The sequence below is a fragment of the Durio zibethinus genome, chromosome 4 (genome assembly GCF_047325235.1).
Source record: "Durio zibethinus cultivar Kanyao isolate XHJ-2024 chromosome 4, ASM4732523v1, whole genome shotgun sequence".
In the NCBI taxonomy this organism is placed as follows: domain Eukaryota; kingdom Viridiplantae; phylum Streptophyta; class Magnoliopsida; order Malvales; family Malvaceae; genus Durio; species Durio zibethinus.
This window is the reverse complement of record NC_143165.1, coordinates 34,690,294-34,710,164: the sequence shown is the minus strand read 5'-3', so window position 1 is coordinate 34,710,164 and position 19,871 is coordinate 34,690,294. Positions and strand designations below refer to the sequence as shown.

The following is a 19,871-nucleotide window of genomic DNA, read 5'->3' as shown; positions in this document are numbered from 1 at the left end:
AGGCAAAGATGACTGAAAACTGAGGAAAATAGGTTAAATTTAACTTATTACCATATTTGGTTCATTTAATTTTAATTTATCTCATGTAAATCACTAAGGTTTATGAAGTATATTAAAATTAATTGTTTTAACCTATTTCATCTAAATTTTGACCAAAAAAATATATAATTATGTTATCAATCGCATCATTTACCATATTAATTAACTAAATGGTATAGTTTCTAAAGGTTATTAAACTTTCATACAATTTTTAAATAGGTCATTGAAGTTTAATTTGTCATTAAAAAATTATTAAAATTTGTTAAGTGTGCTAAATTTGGTCATTGTAATAAATTTTAACCAAAATAAAAATTAAATAAATATTTAAGTAAAAGAAAAAGTCTTAAAATTTTGATTAAATCATTATTTATTAAATATTTATGCTTAGTAATGTAATAAAAGTAATAATTTTTATTTTTAAAAATTTAATTGAATGATCAAATTCGATATATTTAACAAATTTTTAGAGATCTTTTAATGACAAATTTAAAAAAATTAATTTAAAAAAATAAGATATGTCTTTATCTTAATTTTATTTGTGAAGTTAAAAAATATACTATTAATGTATTTAATAATTTCTCTTTTTAAAAAATTATTTGATATATTGATAGTAAAATTTTTAATTTTACAAACGAAATTAATATAATGATATATGTCTCTTATATTTTTTAAAAAATTAATTTTAAAAAAATATATGTATCATCATCTTAATCTTATTTGTGAAATTAAAAAACTTCACTATCAATATATCAAATAATTTCTCATTTGAAAATTAGAGAAAAATTTAATAAGCTTTCATCAAATTATATAAGTTTAATTAGCTGATGTGATAAATGATGTGGCTTGTAATATGATAGCCATATCATTTTTCTATCAAAATTTAGATGGAATCTATTAGGATAACCTATTTTGATATATTTTGACAAATTTTAATAACTTGAATGAGACAAATAAAAATTTAATGAACCAAATAAATTTTACCGGAAAAAAATAATTAATAACAAACATTTCCCACACGCTAAAAAAAATACCAATATTCAAGCTTCAAGTCATAGTAAATAAAGGGATTTTAGTCTCATTTTTTTAAATTATATCATTTATAATTTTTTTATACTATAATATTAAAATTATTTAGTCATAATAAATAATTATTAGAGATTCATCATTTATAAATTTTTTTATAAACTCCGTATAATTTTAAATTATGATTCATTAATTGTATTATAATGATTGTAAGTGAAATAATTTATTTTTTTATCTATTTTTTGATATATCATAAAAATATGTCTTTTTTTTAACATCCAAATTCTATTTTTATATTTAAAATTATTTTTTATGATTTTTTATTTTTTGAAATTAAAAATTTTAATATTAAATATATTAAAATCAAAATTTTTTAAACTTTGTAAAACTTAATAACATCTAAACAATTTGATAAAATGGAAGAATTACTTTTTAAAAGTGATTAAAAACGTATTTAATTTAATTAATTTATATAATTTTTTTAAAAATAATATTTCATAAATTTAAATTTTAATATTTTAATATTTTAAAATTTTTTTATTCTCGAGACTTTCTTTCTAAAAAAAGGACTATTTTTTATAGAATTAAATAACCATTAGAATCTCATAACAAAATTAATTTTTGGACAAAGAGGGCAGATTTCATGTCAAGGAAAAATTATGTACATATGTTTGGGTGATAATAATTTTTTTTTTTTTTAATGTTGAAAAGGATTAATGGAAGGGTAGAGCTAGGCCAACCCGTGTGGGCCTCCATTCTTTATTTTTTGTTTGGGTGAACAAAATGGAATGGCCCACCAACCATATCAATGATGAGTTGGTGGGCCACACTCAAAGTTAAGTGTGGGGTCCATTGAGGAAACCAGGTTGCCAGATGCTCCTCCCTCATCTTTTTGTGTTTTTATTTTTTTCTACCATGGAGAAACTTTTACCCAATTTTACCATTTTATTTTTACTCTTTTTCCAGGGAATTTAACCTCACTTCTCTGCTTTTTCACTCTTTTGCTTTGGTTGCTCCCACTGGCTTTTAACTCATCAAATCCCAATCCTAATCCTAAGTTTAATTCAACAAGTAATTCAACCATTAAAGATAATTTTGTTCCCTCTCTTCTACTTTAAATTTTAAGATCAGACATAGAAAATTTTAGATTAAATGTTGAAGGAATCCAGCTCAAATGAAATCTTATTAGAAAAACGTAAACTAAAGCAAACCAATATGCTTTTAAAAGTGAAGGGAAGATAGTTTATGTGGATCAACTTTGAAGAACGCTGTTTAAAATTTCTGATAGAGCTTTTCAATGTTTTTTTGACCAAAAGGGGCAGTAAGGTGATCCCACAAAGGGGATCTGAAAATTTGTAGTAACCCCAAACTTTTGCAATCCAATAAGCTGCCATTCATTGTTGAAATTAAACATCTGTTCTCAGGACCATTGTCCGGAAACTGGAAAATTAAAAGCAAATGGAAAGAAATCAGACGTAATTTTCACATGAAATCCTGCATATTTTCAGGGTCCAAGCTTACACTCTCCTTTGAATTGTCTAAAGATTATGAGTCATTAAAAATTCAATCCTACAAGACATCAATTTCTTTTTTTTTTTTTTTATACTTAAGATCTCAGCACTTGGATTTGATCACTAAAATTAAAAATCCAAAATTCTAACAACATATCACACGGCTTTTACAATTCCTGGATTTCTTTACTAATAAAATTTAATGTTTTTGTTATATTTGGTTTTGTTATGTATTATTAGAATGTTGAACAGATAGGGCCTTATGAAAATGTTGTTTAATGACAAATGGAGGAAATTGAAAGGAAGGTTAATTTCTTTGATCTGTCAAAATAGAGATAGTTCTGGGGCTGAAGCATCAAATTAGATTCTATTTCATCTGAGATAAGCTAAACGATGGTTGAACTGTCCAAATCTGCTAACTATTCTAATGTACAGAATTATTTGCTTCTCCACCAGAAATTCTTGGATTTTTTTCAAGTGCTAGCTGCTGCACAAGCTTTAATTAATTAGCCTTCAAATATTTTTCTGGGTCTTTCATTCCCTCATTTTTGTGTTGAATGTGAATTTGAAACTTTTTTTTTTTTAATTTTTTAGTTGATTTTCGTTCCATGTTGAACTAAAAAAAATATTTTGAGGACATTTCTATCTTTTCTATGAAAGGGAAAGTCTTGGATTCAAATTGAGAAAATTTCAAATTGAATTGTGTCGAGCTCTAATTTCATGGTATTTTTGAAAAGATAAAAGAAAAAATGATTAAAAGTAAAGGTAAAAAATATATTTTACATTTTGATGTGTAAGTTAAAAAAAAAAGGTCAAAAGAGAGTAACAAGAAGAAGTTGAAGCGATGTGTGTTATTTTCATGATATATGAATCTTTATATTTATAAATAAATGACAAAGAACTATTAAGGGAGAGTAAAGATACTACCAAAAATCAACACTTATCAGTTCAAGTGATAAGAAATTCGATTCTCTTTAAATAAAATCTCAGTTTCAAAACTTGTAAATGAAGAAAACAAGCTTAAAAAAACTTGTTTTTTTATAAAATTCGATTCAATTTGACTCTAAATTAATCGAGATCCAAAGTAATTATCAGACATCAAAACCTTCTAAAAAAAAAAAGATACTATTGAATTAACGTGACATTGAAAATATCATACTAATATGAGATATCATGTTAACATAAATAACAAAATTACTTTTAATTATCTTATAAAAATTTTTAACATGAAAAAAATATCACTATACCCTTTCAACTATTAAATGTCTACATTTATATATATCTATATATATATATATAATTAATGAGATACCGTTGACATCAAAAAACAAGGAAAAAGTTATGATGGAAAATGCAAATGTGAATAGCTAAATTTGAAAATTTTGTTCTACCATCTTGTCCTTTTTGTAGCTATTTTAATGGCCAAAATTTACCTCAAGGGACAATGCTGAAGTTTGTTTGTAATCTATATGGATACAATATTATCCATGATGTTTATGAATACAAATTGATCAATTTTGTATTTTGATCTTGTACTGAACAATTCTAAAACCAATATTTAAAAGGTCAATGGCTATTACATAATAAAAATCTTGATTTACTATAAAAAAATATGTTTTAAATTAATTAATTATATTTTAATGATCAAGATTTAAATTTTAATTATTTTAATAATTGATAATAATAGATCGAAGAAGCTAATTAATTAGAATAACAAAAACAGAATTCCAACCAAATTAATTTGTAGAATCAAATTCTTTAAAATCTTTGATAGGAAGAGAGAAGGAAGAGTGAAGAAATTTTGTTACTTAGATTTCAGTACCCAAGGCAGTGGGTAAAAATATCTTACAAATCTTCTTTCATTTCGAGCAACAGTTCCTTTTAGCAATTGATTAAAAAAAATGTACCTTTTAATGAAGGCCAGGCCAGGTTAAATCATGTGAAGAAAACAGAGGAATCTTGATTTCTGGCCTTCTGTCCTATACGCCAACAACACTACTTCAGCTCCTGGACCACACTTGGTTGGATATATTGCTAAAAATTATATCAATAACATGGTCTTCCTTCGACCTTTTTTAATTCAGGGGTTTTTTTAATTCATGGATAGAATTGTTCTTACATGTTGACATAACTCTTTCGATGAGTTTCCTCCAATATAGTATATGTTGAATGCTCTCTCTCTCTCTCTCTCTCTCTCTATATATATATATATATATGTATATATAACAAATTGCAGCCGGAGGAATATCAACTATTGTCTTGATTTGCTCTTTCAATTCTAATAATGAGAAATCTAGGTTTTTTTCTTTTTATTGAAAGAAGTAATCTATGGCGGGAAAAAGAAAAAGCACCCACATTTTATAGTGCATTGAGGGCCCACTTATGTGCCACAGCATGCCCTACATGGAAAAAGAAAAATACTGGGAGCAAATGCAAGCATTTTGTGTTCCTGACAAATTGAGGGAGATTAAAACTGTTGAACATTAAACAAAAAAAAAAAAAATCAATGGGAGGGGCTTGACCTGGATATATCTTTGGAAGAGAAGAAAGTAGTTGATTTTGGGACCTATTTAAACAGAAAAATGGGTTCCAAGAAATTGTTACAAATTAACAATAAAAGAAACTCGATTGCACAAAACCCAAGTACTGTCACTGAAAATCACGAGGCAAACTTTTTTCCCTTCTTTATGGACCTAGCTTGACCATTCCTGGCATCCAGGATATGGCCATCCCAGGAGAAGATTAGATTGGTCCCTCTTGCATTTTTGTTATTTAATGTATACAGGCATTTATGGCGAGAAAAATTCATCAGTCTTGGGTTTCTGCAAGATTTTGAGCTTTATTTCTGAATCTTTTTCACAACCCATCCCTGAGAATATAGGTACAGTGTTTTCTATTGGAAACTTTGGATTCTATGATTTACTGCATGAGAAAAGCAACTAACAAATGAAAACTAGCTGGTATAAAGCAATAGGAAACCAACGAGAAGTACAAGTAAAGGTGAAAAAAAAAAAAAAAAAAGAGAAGAAAGAATTAAAAGAGAAATGGGGAGAGTGATTGCAATGATGGTGATTTGAGAGCGATTGGAAGACCCCTTATTTTTGCTTTTGCTTTTCTGCCTCCCCTTTCCTCCTCTCCTCTCACCTTTTGCGTTTTTCCTCCGACCTCCTTTGCCTTTTGAAAATTCTTTGAATCTTTTACTCCTTCTCTCTCTCTCTCAAAGAGAAAAAAGAAAAAAAAATACAAATGATATATGTTAACCAATGATAAATGCCATGAAAATGGCATTAATCAAGAACAAAGAAAAACATTAGAGGGTTTTAGACTGTGTCCTTCCATTCCCATATAATGGTTTACCTTGTATGAATATATATATTTAATGTGAAGTAAGAGTACATGGCATGGCAGATGAGGCAAAGGTTTTTCCTCAAACATGCATACAAAGCACATTATTTTACCAGGATCCATCCATTGTTTTTTTGAAAAATTCTTTCTTATTATAATGTTAGGAAAAAGAACGTACAAAAAAGAAAGCATGCTCCTCTTATGCCTTTCTCTATTAAGCTATTAATCACAATCATTTTTTGAGACCTGATTTTCACCTTAAACTGCTAATGCTGTCCTGGTTGGTGTTGTACTTGGAGTTAATTTTGTACTATGAATTCACGTTTAGACATCATCTACATATGAAATTTTCATTTAAATTAACTGCGCAGGTGACGTTTGAGTTCACAATAAACACAATTAAGTGAAGTGAAGATGACCCAAGCGGCCAAGCCCAAACCTATTCAGTTCAAGGACAAATATTCTTAGTTGCCCTTAACGCCCACCATTTTTTTCTTCAAAAATTTCCTTAAGTCACTCACTCAAGATTTAATGTAAAAGAGGCAAAAAGCTGGGAAATTTTCAAAATGACTTGTTGTTGTATTCTGAATTGTAACAACTAGTTATTATTACATCTTTAACTATTCACTTGATGACTTTTACAACCCATACAAATGCAAGACCGATGCTGAAAGCCATTCATCCTGTGAATAAAAGAACCTACACACGAAACTCATCTCCAAAAGACGCCGAAACCAACTGCACCAAACAAAATGCACCAATCGACTCTTTACATTTAAAATTACAATAAGCCTGTGCTTCCAAATGGATTATTGGCATGTGGCTGAGCAGCAGGTGCCATTTGGTTCACTGGAAATGTCCCAAACCCTGCATCACCAAATGGATTCGATGGGCTCATCATCAAATGCTGCTGCTGCAGTGGCTGCTGATAGGTAGGTTGGTAAGAACCAAAAGGATTGTTTTGGTGTTGAGCCATTGCCGCCATTTGAACTGCTGTAGGGGGGGCAATGTTATTTGACATGGCAAATGGGTCTTGTACCTCGAATGGATTTGGGGCTGCAATCCCATATAGAGGCTGATGAGAAGCTCTATATGCAGCATCATCGTATAAACTGTTGAGAGTGAGTGAGTCCAAACCACCAGCCTGACAATTATTGGAAACAAAATCAATTAGATAATTAAGATAGTTTGCTAGGGGCTCAGAAGGTCCTCGATGTATTTTCACTCAGGCATTTAGATCTATCTATCAATTACCCTGGATGGTATCTATAAAACTGAATGATGAATGAAAATCTAAACTGAAAATGCTGGAAGAAATGAAGATACTTGCTAAGTAAACTTGACCACAGAACTAAAACCAGAACTAAGAAGCCCAAATTCAAAATAAATAAATAAGTCCAGAATTAGTTAGGCAGTTTTCAAAAAAAAAAAAAAAAAAGCGAACAGGTCTCCCTTTTGTACAAAATAACATATTTATATAACTTGGTAAGACTTCAACCATATCCTCGCCTTCAATCATCCCAAACCTTTTACTGTATATTGTCATATTTCCCGAACAACAAAAATGCATACGAAAACGGGATAAGAAGTGAAAGCACAGAAAGGGCATACCAATTGCCTTTCAGTAGCTGCAGAAATATCAGTACTTGGTGTGGTGACAAGGGCAAGTTCCCATCCCGTAGGATCAAAATCTTTTGCTTGACCAGCACTAGAATTAAATGTTGGAGCAGCACCTGCAAAATTAAAAAATTGCACCTTCTTAGCTAGCTGTGGCAACAACAAAGATCAGAATAGTAGCCATCAAATAAAGGGGAAAAAAGAAAGAAAGAATAAGAAACATAGTTTAGCAGATTCAGTTGGAACAATGGCTAGAGCTAAAGCATTACTTTCCTCAATTGCCGAGGCATCAGGTGCAGAATAATTCAATCCCTGAACCCACCAAAATGCAATCAACAAAACAATGAAGTAGACAAATAGGACACATTATGAAACTCCAAAGGAAACATTACCAGTAAGTCACTAGTGTCCATGTTGGACTGAGGTGGGGGAGGGGGACGAGTAGCAGTCTCAACGCTAGAAACTGCAACATCATCAGCAGGCGCAGATGGTTCAGGTTCATCGTTGGATGATTTATTATCTTCAGAAGAACCTTCCTCAGGTCTGTACGTTAATTGAAGCTGTATAAAATGACACCATTAGTTCTATAGCATATATCAGTTCAAAACAAGGCTGAATTCCAAGGCAATTTGAGAATTATTGGTTAAACACAAAAGTTGAGAAGAAGGGGAAAAGTATAAAAGGTCTTCCATTTTACAAATCCTAATATTGGGTAGCAAGTTATGTAAATAAACTTTTGCCATTGGGGAAAAGTATAAAAGGTCTTCCATTTTACAAATCCTAATATTGGGAAGCAAGTTATGTAAATAAACTTTTGCCATTACATTTACAACTAATCAAGTTTGCTCTTACCATCTCCATTCATATTTGATTTTAGCTTCCTTTTTCTTTAATACCGCTCTTTATAACATTATTTTCATCTTTTGTTTCAGATTAGAAAACCATCTCTAGCAACTTTCGTCATATTTCCCACAGTTTGTTTTACTTCTATCCTCTCATAAGTAAACATGTTTCTTTTCCTATGTAGTCACCCATTTTCCTCAACATTCTCACAGCAAAGTCTTTGAACTTTTTTCACACAACAGCCAAGAATTGACTGATTAAAATACAGCTGATCTACAACTTTCTCTCAACTCAGCTACAATCATCTTATCAGAAAACAGTTCTCTCTTTCAATCTTCTGGATTTTATTCCATGAGATACTTCAACTTTAACCTATCAGGCCCAACTATCAAAAAGTGACCTTTCTGCCGTTACCGGTCGCGGTTTTCAAAGTAACATAGTATGTGTTCCTAGTCTTGGAATCTGTTGCGGTCATAATCATGCATTGAAGATATTATAGCTTCTCAAAATATAAATGTATTATATTTCTTACAACAACAAAACTAGTCAGCAGTTCTAAAATATGGAAAAAAAAACCACCATAACTCAAAGACCACACCGGGCTATACAATATATATATATATATATGTATGTATGTATGTATGTATGTATATGAGTAGAGATTAAGTTACACCAATGTAAAACTAATTAGTTTTACGTCCTTTTATAACATCATGTACAATTAATATTTTGACAAATCAACCGTTGGATTTAACAATATACTCGTACATGCCATGCACATAAAGTCTATAATCAATCCCATATCTTTATCATATTGATTGAGAATATAATTTTTTTTTTAATATATATTTAATGGTTGAGATTTTATTATATCAAACAAATAGTTAGACATTTTTAATTAACTTGAAATTTGATGTGCATGATTTACATGAATAGAGCATGAAATACAACAGCTGGACTAAACAAATGTAAATTGTATAAAAAATTATGAAAGGATGTAAAACTAAATTAGTTTTATACTGGTGCAAGTGGATCTCCTCTCTTTCTATGTATGTTGTGTTATCTAGAATATAGTCAAAAGAGTACTAACCAATGGTTCTGTTGGAACAGAAACCAACCGTGGTGCCTCTTTAATGTATTCTTCCATGGTAGTGAGAAAAGATTGCGGTGGCTGGAACAAGGTTAGTGATGAATTAACATCAAAATGATTGAAGAAAACAAGTCATGAAGGAGACAACTCAAACAACAAATCACCTCCATAGAACCCATACCTCCCTGAGAACAGGAAACTGGAAGTTCCTAGCAAGTTCCAATCCTTTGCAAACTTCATAGAAATCAGAAAGGCTATTAGCCTGCATCATAAACATTAAATATATTTTACTAAGCCACCATTGTAGTTAATTGTTGACACTGAGACATCAAACCAGCCACGATTACTAACCAAATGAGAAGACAATCCAATAATCACAAAAGCAACTAATTAGATAATTTTGGACACAAATGTAATTTAAAAAATATACATCTTCACCTGCTGACCAGCTCTCTTGTATTCATCAAGTGCTTTGACAGCGTCATGCCTTGGCATCTCAAAAAACTGCAATAAAATCACAACTTGAGCTATTGTGAAAAAGAAAAGAGAAAAGCATCAGCTTGAAACTAGGAAATTATTTTATAAACAATAAAAAACCACATTACCTTGTCAACAAGATTGATAATTCCATCATTAATAGCACAATATATTTTGAAGCTCTCCTTCAATACCTGAAAATTGCAATATTGCGAGGTCCAAGTAATTTAAAAACAAAGTATGTCTATTATCAGATTCTCATCATTTTACTTATTCCTATGGGGAGGTAAAGAGAATCTTAGGAGGAAGCATAAAAATACGTTTCCCACATTTATTTTTAACAAACACAGAGAAAACTCTCATATGATCTCTTATGGTGCAGAGAAAGAAGGTGCAGATACAAAATGGGGTTTCAAAATCTGTTTCTTAAATCTATAATTCCGAACATACACAGAAGACACCACAATCAATCAAATATATATATATATATATATTTTAAATTAAGAGGTCCTGCAATCACATCTTTTATTAACATCAGCGCTTGATGTGTATTTCACACGCAGGAAGCGTAACTTCTAACTTCAATCATGTCGGCTCCACCTTCTGTAAAATTGACAAGCCTTTCTCCCCCTCTCCCTCCTTTTCAGGAGGCAGCTTAACATAATTTTATAGGTAGAAAAATTTAGCAGACATGTTCGCAGTCATCATTATTTTTGATGGATTCAAATGACCTATTTACTCACTATAATCCAACAATAAATATTTCGTGGATAAGACTAGAAAGTTAGGATTTTGGCAATAATCTTTTCACCAATTCAGCCGGCTTAAATGGTGAAACTTTCAAGAGATTTAGTCAAACTTGGAAAAAAGAGGAGAAAAATTAGGTATTCATAGAATCAAGGGAGTCAAAGCAATCAGATGATATTTATGGATTTGTGCTGTTCATCCATAAAATGGTTTGAGATACTAGGTTGAGATGCTCAACCTGCTTGTCCTGTGGATTTTTCCCCCTGTTTGTTAGTTATGATTTATCCTGGGAAAATAATTCTATGAACTTTGTACACCTTGCATATGGAAAATGAAAAACTGTTTAATGAGACATTTAAACTTTGAATTTAACAGAAGCAGAACCCAGATTCCACTAGTAGAAAATTCAAAACAAGAACTTAGGACTAGATAAGAATTATACCTATGGTGTGTATTAATAACAAAATCACCACACCAGTTTGATAGATTTGCAAAGACCTTTTTAACAAATAATTTTGGATGTGTACATAGAATATGATTCAACTCTTCAAGAGACACTCAAACAATAAATTTAACCAAAGGAAAACATCCAGACACCACTAGTGATAATTTGCAATAAGATTTCAGGACCAGATAAAATGGCACAAAAACATAACAAAGAAAGAGAGAATGAACATACCATAGCCAAAGCATACTGTATAACATAGTTGCCTATAGCAGCACCTTCTGGCTGCAAAGAGAGCAGAGAAGTCTATTAACTTTCCAAATATATGAACAACTAACAGAATCTAAACAAGTTGAGGAAACAAAACTCAAATCCTACAAGATTAACATATAACAAAATACCCGGCAACCAATGAGACGATAAAGCAATTGCTGCAGAGCAGGCAATTGCTCCAACAACTCTTCGCTGTCCAACTCCCTCGTTCTGCTGTAACCCTGCCCATTAAAGAGAACAAAAATTGCAGCAGGGCATCATCACAATGGGTAAAACCAAACAGATGGGTAAATCTATGGAACAAATCTTCCATAAAAATGATACCTTATCCTGTCCCTGGGCAGGTTTTGGGAGACGCTCAGCTTCAATGTCATACTTCAGAATCCTAAAGCATTCCAGTCTTTCTTCCAAAAACAAAGCATATGTACGTACCCAGGCAGAGCAATCCCATGCTGAAGAACATATAGAAAAATTGGGGCGGAGGAGGGAGTAAGCAAATCAATTCGAAGTTATTACTGGTGACCAGAAGATGCGTAGAGAAGCACATGCACACATACGCATACAACCAACGAATGCAAATGGAGAGATTAAATGCTCACCAACAGGGCTAGAATCATCCTTGAAATTAGAAAGTTGTAGAATACGGGCTCTTTGTGAGAAGTTTAAAAGTTCTTCTCTAAAAGCAGGATCACCCTCCCTCAATGCCCTATGGATAACTATGAGTGTTTTCAGTGCAACCTATTGAATAATGGAAAACGAAAAATTACAATATAAGTTCGTTACCCATATCAAAACATTCATATTAAATGATAAAAATGGGAAACATTTGTGTTAAATGCACATCAATCATAGACCCCAACTTCATTTTAAAGCAAAAGCATCATCATCCCTTTTAAAAATTGATTCGAAATCAAATTAAAAGAACGGAAGTCCGATTAGTACGATTCCAGTCATAAAAAATCAGTAAGTAATACCGTCCAATTATGAGTCTTGGCCAATCGGCGGGCAAGCGCATGAATGCAATAAGCAACATCTGCTCGAGGCCGAACCGCTGATGTGGCTACGAAGATTTCTACAACCAAAAACAAAAATCAACCCAAATCCATACGTATCCAATCCCAGAAATTGAAAAGCCCAGGATATTAAATTGGATCTGTAAATTCACATTTTTAAAATTAAAAAAAAAAAAAGAGAACTCACTTCTAAGATGCCTTTCTTTTGGAGGACACTCGACATGGTTGGTAGCTTTGACTATGGCGACATCCACATCCTAATTATAAACAATTAACAAATAACAAACCAAATCCAATAAAATCTTACATACTAAATATAGAAAAGAGATCTTTCAAAAAAAAAAAAAACGAAGAGGAGAAAAAATTACCGCGTAATCGCTGTTGACATGAGCGAGACCAACTTTGGTGGTATCTTTAAGAGCGCCATACGCTTTTCTCCATGTTTGAAGAGTCCCCATTTGTAACCTTTAACCGCTCAGATCGCTCTATAAAAAAAGAAAAATCCTCCGCCCTCTTCTTCTCTCCTCGATTTTCAATTTCCTTTCTCTTTTTTAGTAATTACGTGTTGCGTGGGATTTCTCTCTCGCAGAGAGCGGCAGGGGATAGAATGGATCAAAGAGTAAAGAAAGAGAGAGAGAGAGAGTAACCAAAAGAGATGGGCGTCGCTCAACGCTGATCGTTGTAAACGGTAGACTATCTTTTTTTTATCTTTTTAATTTCCAAAGAATATTAGTATATTTTTTTATAACTAATTTCGGTTTTAAAAAATATATATATATGGGAGGGCAGGGTATAATTTTGCGTGTGGATGGAGGATTTTTGGCGGCCCCGCTTTTGTTATGCTGTCATTATTATTTTTTTAATACGTTATGTAAATTAAATTAAAATTTAAATAGCATCTAGCTGGGCAATCTTTAGATTTATTTCAACTTCAAATACTCCAAGGAAATATATTGATTAATATGTTATTATAATCTTTAAATTAAATTGCATATGCTTTTTTGAACTAGTATTAGATGTATTTAAAAATATATTTGTTGGACCAAATACCAGAGGAAATTTAAATTCTATTTCCATATATTGATTAAATTAGTATTTTTTCAGTTGTAAGTTAGGGAGATGGATTCAATTCAAAGTTCTCCTTATGTAGAAGTTTGACTTCTTCTTTTTTATAATTGAGTTTAAATATTAACTCAACAAAACAAACAGTTATGGTAATGTTAATTTAACTTTTTAATTAACTTGTTTTGCAAGAAAAACATAGAAGCCAAAACAAATGGAGGTTGTTTTGTAATTTGTTTTGTATTCCTATTCCAGTTTGAATTAGGAATATCCCGACTCTGTATAAACAGACCATATTATTTCCCCGAGTATTCTATTGGCTTTCCCCGTGTAGATTAATCCTCAAATTATTTGAATCTACAAAAGTCATGCGAATAAATTACCTGAAATACATGTAATTGTAGTAAGTAAACAAACTCATTGCGTGACTGATTTTCCTCTTCCTTAGGCTTCTTCGCTTCTTTAAGATAGCAGCCTGCATTCTGATACTATACTCCTAAACCCCAATATTAAAAAAACATTTTGTTTTTCTTTTTTCCTTTTCCAGTTAGAAACTCTAGATTAAAAAACTCTTAACTGAGGAAAGAAGTCCCTAAAAACAAAGTCTTTAGATGGGCAGATTGTTAAGAGCTGAAAACTAGAGACAGCTTGTTCCAGTCCCAGGCGTCCGCGTTGGGAGATACGACGGCAGCACCTATAGCAAATGCAACGACAACAAAGGCCAAAGTTTTCATGCACCCATGGCCTCGCGATAGCTTCCCAGATATATGCTTACAATACTTGTCTGCATCCTGAAGCAGTGCCTGTCTAGGAGCATCGGCTCCACTGTTCATTGCATTTTCATTCTGAAAATGGCCAAAAATGAAAATGGTAATCAGCTCGCAACCCAAGTGATTAGAAACATTTGCCTACCATATGACCAGACAAATCCTCTAATAAGTTGTTATAAAAAATCATGTCATAACATTGCATTTTTGTTGAGCAACTAGATGGATGGTTGGCAAAAAATCATATGGCATTTGTAGCGTAATTGTAAGTACCTTCTTCATGAAATTCTTGATGGTTTCCCTCAAAGGGTCAAGAGTAACAAATTTGACGGAGTGTTCTTTCCATTCCTCCGAAAGTCTTTTAAGAACAGCAGCACTGGCTTCTAGATTGTCAAGGTAAACCTTCTCCTGTTCACATCAAGCAAAAGATGATAAGAATAAATAAGAAAAACTAAAAGATTCCTCCTTTATAAAAGTGCTTGGTAAAAAGTAAAATAGCTCACCCACTGCCTGTAGCAGTCAGCATTCTGGTTCAAACACCATAAAACTGTTCCAGCTGCTTCTTTGGATAACTCACGTGAGCCTGTTTAAAAGAAGATAAAGCTCAAACTTTGACATTGAAACTACCATTACAATAAAGTAGGGGAAGGAATGGGGCCGAAAGGAGGAGAGGGAACTGCAAAGAAGAAAAGTTTTAAAATACAAGACATACTTTCTCCTGCCGCTTTGACTGCAAAGTTGAATATCTGCTGAGATACTTGTCTCATCGCTTTGCTTCCATGAGAACCAGCAAGAGCCACTTCCTTTAGTGTGGGATATATGGCCTCAAACCGTTCAGTTGCCTGCACCAACAATATAACTTACAAAAAGTGAGAAACTATAATTATTTAAATCTAAGTACTGGCCCAGCAAATGCACACAGTCAACTCTTAATCTACCTTTAATCTAGCTGAAGATGCAGGGAAGGTAACATGCATCAGTATCTCAAACGAAGATGGTGGTACCAAACGTTCCCCTTTTCTAACAGCAGCGTTTACTAAAATTGACCTAGCTTTTGATGCAGATAAGATCCTTCACCAAGGAAAGGAATTCAATAAGCCTTACGTATTTGAAACTCAGGGAGAAGATTAAAAATGAACTAGAAAGGAAAAAGGCACAAACTATAGAAGCTCTAATACCATTCCACTAGCTGTAAAATTAGATCCCTGGACTGTGGATTACAGTTTTTGGCACCAATGGTAGGCAAGAGGTGATGTGCCCACAAGTACAGGCCCACAGCAAGATCTCCTTGGGACGCCTTGACAGTACAATGTTGATGCATGAAATAAGAAACATATCAAAGAAGAAAGAGTAACAGCTTGTAAACTGCCTTTGATATTCATACATCAGATAGACTGACGTTGTTTGCCATCCACTTACCTGAAGCATCATCCACAAAATAACAGGGAGCTTATCTTGTCCTTGATATTTCGAATTTTCTCTTAGCTTCGGTAATACACTAATTAAGGCATCAGGTTTACGCCGCAAAACCATTGCTAATGCCACAAATATTCCAACCTGCAATACATGTTTCTACATCAAACCCCATTTGAGGTAGATACCTTTTCTTGACAAAAGCTAGAGGTAGATACTTTTGAACTTACAAAACTATACATGATAATACAAAAGCCTCTATGGAGAAAAGCAAAAGAAAAGAAAAAAAGGAAAAAGGAAGAAAAAGTTTCATGAGTTCATTGAATGAAATGAAATTCAAGGTCCCAATAGTTAATAAAAGCAACTGTCAAAGCATAAATGGTTTAACTCCCAGATCTACCATACACCATGACCTTCAAAAGATAATAGATACTCAGTGCCGCTTAGCTTGCACATCAGTGAGGGAAACTGCCCATCTAGAATTGTTTTGAAAAATTAACAAGGAAATAATACTGCTCTTCACAAATTGGGGAATGAGTAGAACAAAGCCTTCACAAAGAAGGGATTTCATGGGAAGCCAACCAATGACAACTAAAGGCAGATTAGAATTAGCAGGGACAATAATTGTTACCTCCCCTGCAGTTTTACTGTGAATACTCTTGCCATCCATTGGTTTGAAAAACCCTCTATTTGTCCTAAAAAAGTAACAGAAGTTGAGATTCCATTTATTCACACTAATTCTTGGTCAAAATTAGCTTTAAATACCAAACACATCCTCACTTTTTTCCCTTTTTTTCCTCGTTTCTCCTTTCATACCTTTTTTTTGTCACCCTACTTTTTTTCAATTTGATATATTCATCTCAAAATCAATATATAATTGAATTATGATTTAGGTTGATTAGAATTTAAATTGATAGTAATTAAAGAAGATTTAAAACTAATCAAATCTTACAAACTACTTTATGGCTAACTAAATCTTACAATTTTGTAATTAAAAATGAAAAGGAAGTAAAACAAGAAGTGGGGAAATAAATAACAAAGGGTATACTTGTCTGTTCTTCCAAAGTTAACTTGTAATAATTAATAGTAACACCACTGCCTTTTAAAGAGCGGGGTGGCAGAGTGGTTTTCCAAAGTAATAGGGGTTTAAGTGTATTTTCACTACAACCTCAAGGGGGTTATATTGTACCCAAATTACTATAAGTCTATACCACAAAGGCATCATCTGGCAGAATGATGTATAAAGTGTAAAAGCTAATACACATCTGAAATCTGAAAGCAAATGACCAATATTAACCCAACAGCATCCAACATCAAAATAATGGATGAAAAAGCAAAATAAATAACCAATTTAACAGCAAAACCACCAATAAAGTTACCTTAGACTTTGATGACATCTGTTGCACACCTTTTTTGGAGCCCTTAGCACTTGCTTGCTGGGCCACAAAGTCCTCAAGAATGATGTCTAAAGACCATAATATGAAGAAACCAAGTGCCTCAAGGGATTGTTGGCTGATCCAATCGGCTGATGTCTTATAAACAGCATCAGAAATATGCAAAAGAGGTATCTGTCAAAGGAAAAATTAACTACTTTGGTCAGAAAAAAATTTAGAAAGTTCTGCAAAGATCACCAGAGAACAAAAGGAATTTAATTGACATCAGAGAAAGGCAATTTGATGGTACTTAGGCAACATTATGAACCTCTAGATGCAAACTGACCTCTATGAGGCAAACTTGTTCACCTTGAACTGCTATGTCCTATTTCTTATACTAAGTTAATAAACATTTATAAAATAATTTACTCTCAAATTAAAGTTTCTAAACCGAACCGCTAAATAATTCCTTTGAACCAAAGACCTATCTCAAGTAGCTGATATGGGATCCTTTTAATACCATTCTGAGAATTTATAATACACTGAAATACTGTAAACCAGTAACCCAGAAAAGCATTTGACTACGTCCTTACAATATACAGAAAGCTACAATAAATGCACATAATGTTGCAAGATACAAATCACTCCCTTCTATGCAAATCAATTCAAATTGTTTCACAAGATTGACCTTTTCAAGTGCAGAATAAGTTTAAATGTGGAACAAACATGACAACGAAATTGAGATTGTGCAATAAAAAATCACCAGTTCCAAATATTTACAATCATACAAACAAAATTAAAAAAAAAAAATCCCAATCACATTCCCTACCAAAATCACGGAAGATAAGATAACACATTTATCCAGCCAATCCACAAACCAAGCTTTGATAAAAGTTTTCGATTTGAATATTCAAACATGCAAGAAATTCTGTTTGAAGGAAATAAATCGTCAAAATTCCCTTCCTTTCAAAGATCCAGCTCAGAAATTCAAAGTTCGAATTGCTACAAAATCAATACTAAAAAAACAAAAGTAAACGCAATAAACATAAACTCACATCAGCAAGCTTGATAATGGTACTTTCCCTGAACATCTTCATCCAAGGAAATTGTCCCGCTACCACTTCCTGAAATGCCTTACCATAATAATTCGCAAACTTCTGTATTTGAATTTCTGGCTGTTCCCCATTCAATTCCTAGTTCCCCAAACCAATAAAAAAATTATATGATCAATCAATTTATCGAAACAAAAAAAAAAGGCTTGAAATTTATCATTTTTCTGCGCTCACAGCGAGATAAGCCAAGAGATCAGCGGGATCGATCTTCGCGGCGGCTTCCGCGACCGTAACCTTAGGCTTCTTCGGCTTCTTTTGCTTCACCTTCTTTTCCTCCTCTGCTGGCTTTCCGTTAGGTTTAACGCCTTCTGGGTCACTGCTATCGTCGTCATCATCGTCATCGAGGTCCGATCTATTATGCCTAGCCTTAGCATTGGCATCAGCGGCAGCAGCAGCAGCAGCGTAAGCTCTTTGAGCATCGAGGATCCGACGGCGGCGATCCTCGGACTGTTGCTCGACGGAATGGAAAACGTTAGGTGCGCCGTTAGTTAGGGTTCCGTTAGGGCGTGCAAGGTTAGGCTTTGAGGGATCGACGTTGGGCCTAGTCTTGCGTTGGCGTTTGGGATATGACACCTTTTGCCAGCCATGGTCAATGTGGTTGGCGTTGGCTGCAGCAATAGCGGTTTCCTGTAGATCGACGGACTCCATTGTTTGGAAACACTGGATACAGAGAGCGAGGAAAGAAAGAAAAATGCGCTACGAATAAAATAAATCTAAGGGGATGGAAATGAATTATTATGAAATAAGAAGCGCAAATTTATGTACTCCACCAATTAGTGCTTTTAATACTCTAATTTTCACGTACCATGCTCCAATTCTAGAATGTTATAAAAACAAAAAAAAAAAAAATGTCCATCCATGATAAATTGGTAAAAAAAATCCTAAATGGGTAAAATTAGAGGTATAAACAAATTAAACTACTAATGAATTATTTATATTTGACCCAAATTCCATAAAAATCAAGTTTATCCTATTTTTATTATTAAATTTAGCTCAAATTTAAAATAATTGAGTAATTAATTAAATTGAATTTAAATTTTGTAATATTCAATTACAATTTTTTTTGCGTTAAATATTTTATACATAGATGAATAAAAGATAAATATTTATTTAGATAATTTCAATTTTTATTTATAATTAAATGTGAATCGGAAGTTCTTGCTCAAATTAATTAATATAACAAAATTGAAATTCAGGCCTAATAATGGAATTTAACTCAAGTATAGTCTAAAATTATTTAATGGATCCAAAAGTCAAGCTCGACACTGTGATTTGGGCTGCAATTACTCCTCTAGATAGGGCTGAAGCCGAATATGAATGGCTTAGATCATGGATTGGATTGCTCAGTTAAGTGAACGGGCCCATTATCTGATTTGGGCCATAAATGAGTTTAAGACCAGCCTTGGGATAGTCGAAACATACAAATACCATATCAGCTCATTTCATCCATTTTTTTTTTCTAAATTTCTATCATACTGTTTTAATTCCCAAACCCTATGCACTTGATATCGCCTAAATTTTCTTGAATTAATAATTTTTAGAAATTTATTTAGTACCATGTCATTTGGTTTATTTTATCATTATATTTGTTACATCTAATTTAGTCAATCAATGATCAGAGCTGGGTTAACTATCAAGGTCCTGGATCCCGAGTCACTCAGACGAAGCACACCAAAATAATCATATCACCTGCTTTAAAAAGACAACTAGCCATCCACCAA

The 19,871-nt window shown here is 32.6% G+C and overlaps 2 protein-coding genes across 3 annotated transcripts; both read right to left on the bottom strand.

Moving 5' to 3' along the window:
* Nucleotides 1-6,476: 6,476 nt before the first annotated feature.
* LOC111288155 (putative clathrin assembly protein At2g01600) lies at nucleotides 6,477-13,169 on the bottom strand. Of its 2 annotated transcripts, none has more exons than XM_089760019.1 (15): nucleotides 12,792-13,169; nucleotides 12,611-12,680; nucleotides 12,385-12,482; nucleotides 12,010-12,148; nucleotides 11,735-11,862; nucleotides 11,539-11,631; nucleotides 11,372-11,422; nucleotides 10,074-10,139; nucleotides 9,907-9,972; nucleotides 9,650-9,730; nucleotides 9,469-9,549; nucleotides 7,928-8,095; nucleotides 7,767-7,847; nucleotides 7,530-7,652; nucleotides 6,477-7,062 (listed from the first exon to the last, which is right to left on the bottom strand). In XM_089760019.1, exons 1-15 carry the CDS (start codon nucleotides 12,879-12,881, stop codon nucleotides 6,700-6,702), a joined length of 1,698 nt encoding a protein of 565 aa, XP_089616145.1. In that variant the 5' UTR covers nucleotides 12,882-13,169; the 3' UTR covers nucleotides 6,477-6,699. The 2 variants fall into 2 exon arrangements, with proteins under 2 accessions (XP_089616145.1, XP_089616146.1); XM_089760020.1 differs by having other exon boundaries at nucleotides 7,530-7,651; nucleotides 7,805-7,847.
* Nucleotides 13,170-13,851: 682 nt separating this feature from the next.
* LOC111288154 (uncharacterized) lies at nucleotides 13,852-18,903 on the bottom strand. The gene is made up of 10 exons (XM_022878924.2): nucleotides 18,325-18,903; nucleotides 18,094-18,231; nucleotides 17,045-17,233; nucleotides 15,672-15,809; nucleotides 15,431-15,549; nucleotides 15,191-15,323; nucleotides 14,965-15,094; nucleotides 14,756-14,835; nucleotides 14,526-14,660; nucleotides 13,852-14,330 (listed from the first exon to the last, which is right to left on the bottom strand). Exons 1-10 carry the CDS (start codon nucleotides 18,796-18,798, stop codon nucleotides 14,109-14,111), a joined length of 1,758 nt encoding a protein of 585 aa, XP_022734659.2. The 5' UTR covers nucleotides 18,799-18,903; the 3' UTR covers nucleotides 13,852-14,108.
* Between the last annotated feature and the right edge of the window lie 968 nt (nucleotides 18,904-19,871).

Excerpts from the sequence above, each read along its gene's own strand:
- LOC111288155 (XM_089760019.1), bottom strand. The coding sequence starts at position 12,881 with ATGGGGACTCTTCAAACATGGAGAAAAGCGTATGGCGCTCTTAAAGAT. Across the intron at positions 10,140-11,371 it reads TACAGTATGCTTTGGCTATG|GTATTGAAGGAGAGCTTCAA; the intron begins GTATGTTCATTC and ends TGCAATTTTCAG. Across the intron at positions 7,063-7,529 it reads CAGCTACTGAAAGGCAATTG|GCTGGTGGTTTGGACTCACT; the intron begins GTATGCCCTTTC and ends AATAATTGTCAG.
- LOC111288154 (XM_022878924.2), bottom strand. The coding sequence starts at position 18,798 with ATGGAGTCCGTCGATCTACAGGAAACCGCTATTGCTGCAGCCAACGCC. Across the intron at positions 15,095-15,190 it reads CATCTTCAGCTAGATTAAAG|GCAACTGAACGGTTTGAGGC; the intron begins GTAGATTAAGAG and ends TTGTTGGTGCAG. Across the intron at positions 14,661-14,755 it reads CTGACTGCTACAGGCAGTGG|GAGAAGGTTTACCTTGACAA; the intron begins GTGAGCTATTTT and ends TGATGTGAACAG.